The 9,508-nt window shown below is 48.5% G+C and overlaps 1 protein-coding gene across 3 annotated transcripts in view; it reads left to right on the top strand.

Annotated features, from left to right (window-relative positions):
* ercc8 (excision repair cross-complementation group 8) overlaps positions 1–9,508 on the top strand; it is a 104,988-nt gene that overhangs the window by 36,382 nt on the left and 59,098 nt on the right. For all 3 annotated transcript variants that reach the window (XM_085971480.1, XM_085971489.1, XM_085971500.1), the window contains exon 2: positions 7,138–7,233. In XM_085971480.1, the coding sequence (XP_085827606.1) occupies positions 7,138–7,233 (96 nt within the window). The remainder of the gene's footprint in view (positions 1–7,137; positions 7,234–9,508) is intronic.

Here is a 9,508-nt window from a genome sequence, read left to right on the forward strand (position 1 = left end):
TCTTTGCCAAGCACCACCGATTCCTTGATCCTGTAGAGTATCGACTTCAACGTCCTCATCATTAACATCCCAGCCCACGTGAGGGATCTATTCCAGTGTGTGTACCCTCTGGATTATTGCGAGTCTCTGCTCTTTGTGCTGGAAGCCAATGTTTGGTCATTAAGCCCTTTTCTCTTTGGAACGATCTTCCAAAAGCACAACATTCTTCCTTCCAAAGCTTCAACTGTGTGTATGGTCAATTTTCTTTTTTTTTCTGTCAACAACAACTTGCATTTATATAATGCCTTTAACATAATAAAACATCCCAAGATGTTTCACAGGAGAGTTATCAAACAAAAATTTGACACCGAGCCACATAAAAACATAGAAGATATGAGCAGGAGTAGGCCATTCGACCCCTCGAGGCTGCTCCGCCATTCAATGAGGTCATGGCTGATCGTCCAAACTCAGTACCCTGTCCCTGCCTTCTCCCCATATCCCTTGATCCCTTTAGCCTTAAGAAATATATCTAACTCCTTCTTGAATATATTTAATGAATTGGCCTCAACTGCCTTCTGTGGTAGAGAATTCCACAGGTTCACCACTCTCTGGGTGAAGAAATTCCTCCTCATCTCTGTCCTAAATGGCTTACCCCTTATCTTTAGACTGTGGCCCCTGGTTCTGGACTCCCCCGCCATTGGGAACCTCCTTCCTGCATCTAGTCTGTCTAGTCCTGTTAGAATTTTATAAGTTTCAATGACATCCCCTCTCATTCTTCTAAACTCCAGCGAATATAAGCCCAATCGACCCAATCTCTCCTCATACGCCATTCCTGCCATCCCAGGTATCAGTCTGGTGAATCTTCGCTGCACTCCTTCCATGGCAAGGACATCCTTCCTCAGATAAGGCAACCAAAACTGCACACACTACTCAAGATGTGGTCTCACCAAGGCCCTGCACAACTGCAGCAAGACATCCTTGTTCCTGTACTTGAGCCCTCTCGCTACGAAGGCCAACATACCATTTGCCTTCTTAACCGCCTGCTGCACCTGCATACTTACCTTCAGCGACTGGTGCACAAGGACACCCAGATCTCGTTGCACTTCCCCTTCTCCCAATCTATTGCCGTTCAGATAATAATCTGCCTTCCTGTTTTTGCCACCAAAGTGGATAACCTCGCATTTATCCACATTATACTGCATCTGCCATGCTTCTGCCCAATCACCCAACTTGTCCAAATCATACTGGAGTTTCTCGGCATCCTCCTCCCAGCACACACGCCCACCCAGCTTTGTGTCATCTGCAAACTTGGAGATATTACATCTAGTTCCCTCGTCTAGATCATTAATATATATTGTGACTAGCTGGGGCCCGAGCACCGATCCCTGCGGTACCCCACTAGTCACTGCCTGCCACTCGGAAAAAGAGCCGTTTATTCCAACTCTTTGCTTCCTGTCTGCCAGCCAGTTCTCTATCCAAGTCAGTACCTTGCCCCCAATCCCATGTGCTTTAATTTTACACGCTAATCTCTTACGCGGGACCTTATCGAAAGCTTTCTAAAAGTCCAAATACACCACATCCACTGGTTCTCCCTAATCTATTCTACCAGTTACATCCTCAAAAAATTCCAGTAGATTAGTCAAGCACGATTTACCTTTTGTAAATCCATGTTGACTTTGTCCGATCCTGTCACTGTTTTCCAAGTGCTCTGCTATTACATCTTTTATAATGGACCCTAGCACTTTCCCCACTACCGATGACAGGCTTACCGGTCTATAATTCCCTGTTTTCTCTCCAGCACCTTTTTTGAATAGTGGGGTAACATTAGCTACCCTCCAATCCATGGGAACTGTTCCAGAATCTATAGAATTTTGGAAGATGACCAGCAATGCATCTACTATTTCTAGGGCCACTTCCTTAAGTACCCTAGGATGTAGATTATCAGGCCCTGGGGATTTATCGGCCTTCAATCCCGTCAATTTCCTTAACACCATTTCCCTACAAATACTGATTTCATTCAGTTCCTCCCTCTCATTAGACTCTATGTTCCCCGACATCTCTGGGAGGTTATTTGTGTCCTCCTTTGTGAAGACGGAACCAAAGTATGTATTTAATTGGTCTGCCATTTCTTTGTTCCCCATTATAAATTCCCCTGATTCTGACTGCAAGGGACCTATGCTTGACTTCACCAATCTTTTTCTCTTCACATATCTATAGAAGCTTTTACAGTCAGTTTTTATGTTCACTGCAAGCTTACTCTCATAATCTATTTTCCTCCTCTTAATTAATCCCTTTGTCCTCCTTTGCTGAATCCTAAACTGCTCCCAATACTCAGGTTTGCTGCTTTTTCTGGCCAATTTATATGTCCACTCCTTGGATCTTATGCTATCCCTAATTTCCCTTGTTAGCCACGGTTGAGTCACCTTTTTTGTTTTATTTTTATGCCAAACAGGGGTGAACAAATTCTGTAGTTCATCCATGCGATCTTTAAATGTTTGCCATTGCCTATCCACCATCAACGCTTTAAGTAACATTCCCCAATCCATCCTACCCAACCCGTGCCTGATACCATCGTAGTTTCCTTTATTTAAATTCAGGACCCTAGTCTCTGAGTCAAATACTTCACTCTCCATCTTAATGAAGAATTCGATCATATTATGATCGCTCCGCCCCAAGGGGCCTCGCACAACAAGATTGCTAATTAATCCTTTCTCATTACATAATACCCAGTCTAAGATGGCCTGATCTCTAGTTGGTTCCTCGACATATTGGTCCAGTAAACCATCCCGTATACACTCCAGGAATTCCTCCTCCACAGTATTGTTACTAATTTGGTTAGCCCAATCTATATGTAGATTAAAGTCACCCATGATGACTGCTGTACCCTTATTGCACGCGTCTCTAATTTCCCATTTAATGCCATCCCCAACCTCAGCATTACTGTTTGGGGGTCTGTATACAACTCCCACTAATGTTTTCTGCCCCTTGGTATTTCTCAGCTCTACCCATACAGATTCCACATCATCAGAGCTAATATCCTTCCTTACTATTGTGTTAATCTCCTCTTTAACCAGCAATGCTACCCCACCTCCTTTTCCTTTTTGCCTGTCTTTCCTGAATATTGAATACCCCTGGATGTTGAGATCCCAGCCTTGGTCACCCTGGAGCCATGTTTCTGTAATCCCAATCATATCACATCCATTTACATCTCTTTGCGCAGCTAATTCATCCACCTTATTATGAATGCTCCTCGCATTAAGACACAAAGGGGGAGAAATTGAGTATAGCCCCGGTTGGGGCTCCAGCCTCGCCAGGGCACTAAAAGTAGCGCCCCGGAAACATTCGCGCCCACCCACCGGAAATTGAGTGGTTGCGCCCCAACGGGAAGCGCGGCGCTACTGGAGGCGCCCCGCATCCCTCTTGGGGCTCTGCGAGTGAATATCATGACGCTACGTGCCGCAGCGCCACACACTGCGGCACGTCGCACTGCGGTATTGCAGGCCTTCCTCCCCTTCTTAAAGGGGAGGGGCCTTGTGCAGCGCGATCTGGGGCCCAGTTGGGCCCCCGAGGATTGGGAGTGCAGGCAAAAGAGCCCGGGACCGAAGAGAAGTGCCGGGCTCTTGGAACGCAGCGGTGGGGTGGTGGGGGCGCGGGTTCAGGAGGCCGGGGACAGGAGTGCTGGCAGGCAGCCAACAACAAAAATGGCCGCCCCGCACCTCGCCTTTAATTTGCGCTTCCCCGGCCGTAGGTAGGCCCCTCTGAACCGGTCGGACATAGCGTCCGGCGGTAAATCAGGGGGCGCTGCCGAGTATCGCGGCCGGGGCGTCAGCGGGGCACTGCGCACACCGATGACGTCATCGGCAGCGGCGCAGCGCTAACGGTTAGCGCCACCACTGACGTCCCGCAGAATTTAGCGGGAGGCGTGTGCAGTGCTGGGCGCCAGTTGGCTTAGCGCCCTCTTAAGGCGCTAACGGGTGGCGCAAGCTACTGAATTTCTCCCCCAAAGCCTTCAGGCTTGTTTTTTTAACACTCTTAGACCTTTTAGAACTATTATTTACTGTGGCCATGTTTGATTTAAACCCTTGACTTCTCTGCCTGCCACTTTTGCTTTTCTCCTTCCTGTCTTTTGCTTCTATCCTTGTTTCCTGTTCCTCTGTCTCCCTGCACAGGTTCGCAACCCCCTGCCATTTTAGTTTAAACACTCCCCAACAGCACTAACAAAGACTCCCCCAGGACATCGGTCCCAGTCCTGCCCAGGTGCAAACCATCCAGTTTGTACGGTCCCACCTCCCCCAGAACCGGTTCCAATGTCCCAGGAATTTGAATCCCTCCCCCTTGCACCATTCCTCTAGCCACGTATTCATCTGAAATATCCTTCTATCTCTACTCTGACTAGCACGTGGCACTGGTAGCAATCCTGAGATTACTACCTTTGAGGTCCTATTTTTTAATTTACCTCCTAACCCCCTATATTCAGCTTTTAGGACCTCGTCCCGGTTTTTACCTAAAATCGTTGGTACATATATGCACCACGACAACTGGCTGCTCGCCCTCCCCTTCCAGAATGCTCTGCAGCCGCTCCGAGACATCCTTGACCCTTGCACCAGGGAGGCAACATACCATCCTGGAGTCTCGTTTGCGGCCGCAGAAACGCCTATCTATTCCCCTTACAATAGAATTCCCTATTACTACAGCTCTCCCACTCTTTTTCCTCCTGTCCTGTGCAGCAGAACCACCCACGGTGCCAGGAAGTTGGCTGCTGCTGTCTTCTCCCGATAAGCCATCCCCCCAACAATATCCAAAGCGGTATATCTGTTTGAGAGGGGGATGGCCACAGGGGACCCCTGCACTACCTGGTAACATGAGGTATTAGGACAGGTAATCAAAGAGGTATATTTTAAAGAGCGTCTTAAAGGAGGAGAGAGAGGTTTAGGGAGAGAATTCCAGAACTTGGGCCAAGGCAGCTGAAAGTAAGGCTGCCAGTAGTGGGCGATGAAAATCGGGGATGTTCAAGAGGCCATAATTGAAGGGGCGCAGAGATCTGAGTGTTGTTGGGCTGGAGGAGATTACAGAGATAGTAAGGGGCGAGACCACGAGAGAGACTGGAACACAAGGATGAGAATTTTAAAATCGAGGCATTGCCGTACTGGGAGCCAATGTAGGTCAGCAAGCACAGAGGTGAACGGGACTTGGTGCAAGTTAGGATACAGGCAGAAGAGTTTTTGATGAACTGAAGTTTATGGAAGATGGGAGACTGGCGATATTATGGTGGTGGAGGTAGGTGGTCTTGGTGATGGAGAGGATATGTGTCGGAAGCTCAGCTCCGGGTCAAATAGGACGCTGAAGTTATAAATCGTCTGGTTCAGACGGCCAGGGAGGGGGATGCAGTCGGTGGCTCGGGAACAGAGTTTGTGGTGTGGACCGAAGATGATGGCATATGTCTTCCCAATATTTAATTACAGGAAATTTCTGCTCATCCAATACTGTATGTTGGACAGGCAGTGGGACAAATTGGAGGCAGTGGAAGAGTCAAGAGAGGTGGTGGTGAGGTAGAGCTGGGTGTCGTCAGTGTACATGTGGAATATGACATTGTGTTTTGGATGTTGTTGCCGAGAGACAGCATGTAGATGAGAAATAGGAGAAGGCCTTGGATAGATCCTTGGAGGACTCTGAAAGTAGCAGTGCAGGAGCAGGAAGAGAAGCCATTGCAGGAAATAGTCTGGCTATGACTGGACAGATAGGAATGGAACCAGGCGAGGGCAGTCTCACCCAGCTGGACAACAGAGAGGCATTGGAGGAGGAGGAGAGTGTGGTTAACCGTGCCAAAGGCTGCAGACAGGTCAAGAAGGATGAGAAGGGATAGTGAACCACGGTCACAGACACAGGATATCATTTGTGTCTCTGAGGAAGCCTGATTGGAGATGTTGAAACATGGAGTTGTGGGAAAGATGGGCATGGATTTGGGAGGCAACCGCACGTTCAAGGGCTTTGGAGAGGAAAGGCAGATGGAAATAGGGCAGTAGTTTGCAAGGATCTGCTTGACACATTTGTCTGCCCTTAAAGCATATTGCAGTGAACTATGTGAGCAACGCGTTAAAGTTGTTGACATGTCGAAGTATAACGGGGAAAAATTGGGTTGGTTTGCGCTTCTCATTGGTGCCCCCGTGGGCACGAATGTGGCACAAATCCCCTGGCGCCCGGGCACGGCGCTGCTAACACCTCCCATGAAATTCAGTGGGAGGTTAGTGGCGACGGTAGCCCCTACGTAATCGCCATGTGCAGCGCCCCGATCGCAAACTTCCCTTGCGCCCCCCTGACCTGACGCCAGATGATATGTCCAATAGGATTAGGGGGCGTTTTGCAGTGGCGACGGCGCTACTTAAGGGACAGGTGTCGGGCGGCCATTTTAATTTTGGCCGACTGCCAGCACCTGCCCCCTTTCCCTTTTTTATGTGGGGTGCCAGCCGCGATCGCTCAGCCTGGGATTCCTCTTGAGTGCCGGGCTGTTTTCACGGCATCCCGCTCCCTGGTGGACCAGCTGGGCCCTGGTGCACGCAGTGCTAGGCCACTCCCCTTTAATCAGGGGAGGAGGTCTGCAGTGATGTGGTGCTACGTACCGCTGTGTGTGGAGCTGTTGCACGTAGCGCTGCGAAATTCAGTAGCACACCAAGGAGGTGGAGTGCTTCCAGTATCGCCCCACCTCCTGCTTGGGGTGCTACTACTGAATTTACAGCAGAGGGGCGCTAAAATTAGCCAATTGTTCTCCCTAAGAGTTCTGACTACTGAGGCTCTTGTGAGTAGATTTTTTTCTTTGACGGCCTGACAGAGGTCAAGTGCTTGAGATATGCTGCATCTGTAAGGAGAGAGGTATTCTTTAGTTTCTTGGCCTGGATTATCCATGGTCCAGGAGCACGTGGGTGCAGGCCCACTTCCTGGCAGGGTGTTGTGCAGGGATTGGGAGGAGTGCGGAAATAGTGCAGCTGCAGGCCTGAAAGATCTGCAGCTATGCTGCTGGTGCTGGCATCTGGGCCTGCTGCTGCTTAAGAACAACTTCCTGAGGCCTAAAGATCTTCCCTTTGAACTTCATTTACAAAAAAACCTGTTTTGGATTTTGTGAAAATAATGTCTAAATATATGTTTCTTTATTTTGATATCCAGGGTGTTAAATCTTGAGTTAAACAAAGACCGGGATGTACAGAGAATCCATGGAAGTGGAGTTAATACTCTTGACATTGATCCTGTTGAGGGAAAGTAGTAAGTATATATCTATATATCTACTATATATCCCTACTAAAATTTAGTGTCCTAGATCCCCTAATGACTTACCCCTTACTTCATAATTCATAGTTATTACATAGAATATACAGCACAAAAAACAGGCCATTTGGCCCAACCAATCCATGCCGGCGTTTATGCTAGAGCCTCCTCCCACATCTAACTCTATCAGCCTAACCCTCTATTCCCTTCTCCCTCATATGTTTACCTAGCCTCCCTTAAATGCATCTATACTATTGGCCTCAACTACTCCATGTGGTAGCGAGTTCCACATTCTCACTGCTGTCTGGGTAAAGTATTTCCAATTTGATTTCCTGGTGACTATCTTAGATTGATAGCCTCTAGTTTTGCTCTTTCCCCACCAGTGGAAACACTCTTTCTGTGTCGACTCTATTAAAACCTTACATAATTTTAAAGACCTCTACTAGGCCACCCCTCAGCCTTTTCTTTTCAAGACATTTATTGTTCAAGAAACAACAAGCAAAAGCTCCCTGAAGCACCGAGTTCTATAGGGTCACGATTATGTATCATATCCTAAAGCTGCCAATGTTTCCACCCTAATCATGAACTTCTTCTTTTCCTCATCTCTTAGAAGAAAAAAAAAATTATGCATTCATCATCCATTGCCATTTAATCTCGGTGTAAGTGTAGCTTTAAATCAGTTTACCTTTACTATCATTTAAAAAAGAGATTTTTTTTCCACAGTTAGTTCAATCATTGGAAGACAACGAAGAACTAAAAAGAAAGAACCAATTGAAAATGCATGTTACTGGGGTAAACTAAAGCAATGCTGGTGAAGGTAAATTGAACTGAATAAGAATAGTGTAGTATAGGGACTGCAGGTTAACTTGATGTCAATCATATTCATCTCTGAAGGATAATTATTACAATCCGATTTGTTTTACATCAAGGTCATAAATCAGATGTTATTATTAAAGCCTGATTTATTCAATTGATATATTTCTTAGTGTACTTTTGAAGTATTAAGAAACAGTTGTAAATACATTGGTATTAACCAGGGCAATTTGCTACTAAAAAACTTAGCTCATAAGACAGCTAGAAAGATTTGAAGATTTCTAGTACTGTACATACAATTTGTTTTCATTTCATAGTAAAATGGTGAAAAGAAAATTGGAGAAAGGTACCAGAAGGAGTACAGTAGCTTACAATTTCAGTTGGTTAATTAATAGTTAGAAATAACCTTTGCACATGGTGAAGTTAGATTTTAGGAACGCACGAATTAAAAACTTGCATACACAAGACCAGACTGTCATCAGAAGTTCTCTCTCAGTCCCTCTCTATTTCTTGGCCAGTGTCACTGCGCTTCAAGCAGAGCAGATCAAAGGTAAAACCTGGGTCTTTTGGGATTTTTAACCACATTTATTATTAACTAGCTGGGGGTGCCCGGCGGTGCCGTGGCTTTTTTGAGGGCATGTTGTTGTTGGAAGAGAGAGAGAGAGCGACTGGGGAGAAGAGAGAGAGCACGACTGGGGGGAAGAGAGAGCGCGACTGGGGGGAAGAGAGAGCGCGACTGGGGGGAAGAGAGAGAGCGACTAGGGGAAGAGAGAGAGCGACTGGGGGGAAGAGAGAGAGCGACTGGGGGAAGAGAGAGAGCGACTGGGGGGAAGAGAGAGAGCGACTGGGGGGAAGAGAGAGAGCGACTGGGGGGAAGAGAGAGAGCGACTGGGGGAAGAGAGAGAGCGACTGGGGGGAAGAGAGAGAGCGACGGGGGAAGAGAGAGAGCGACTGGGGGGAAGAGAGAGCGCGACTGGGGGGAAGAGAGCGCGACGGGGGGAAGAGAGAGCGCGACTGGGGGGAAGAGAGCGCGACGGGGGAAGAGAGAGCGCGACTGGGGGGAAGAGAGAGCGCGACTGGGGGGAAGAGAGAGCGCGACTGGGGGGAAGAGAGAGCGCGACTGGGGGGAAGAGAGAGCGCGACTGGGGGGAAGAGAGAGCGCGACTGGGGGAAGAGAGAGCGCGACTGGGGGGAAGAGAGAGCGCGACTGGGGGGAAGAGAGAGGGCGAGTGGGGGGAAGAGAGAGGGCGAGTGGGGGAAGAGGGAGGGCGAGTGGGGGGAAGAGGGAGGGCGAGTGGGGGGGAAGAGGGAGGGCGAGTGGGGGGGAAGAGGGAGGGCGAGTGGGGGGGAAGAGGGAGGGCGAGTGGGGGGGAAGAGGGAGGGCGAGTGGGGGGGGAAGAGGGAGGGCGAGTGAGGGGGAAGAGGGAGGGCGAGTGAGGGGGGAAGAGGGAGGGCGAGT

The sequence above is a fragment of the Somniosus microcephalus genome, chromosome 2, assembly GCF_052327205.1.
Source record: "Somniosus microcephalus isolate GS21.2 chromosome 2, FLI_Smic_1.0, whole genome shotgun sequence".
NCBI classification, from domain to species: Eukaryota; Metazoa; Chordata; class Chondrichthyes; order Squaliformes; family Somniosidae; genus Somniosus; species Somniosus microcephalus.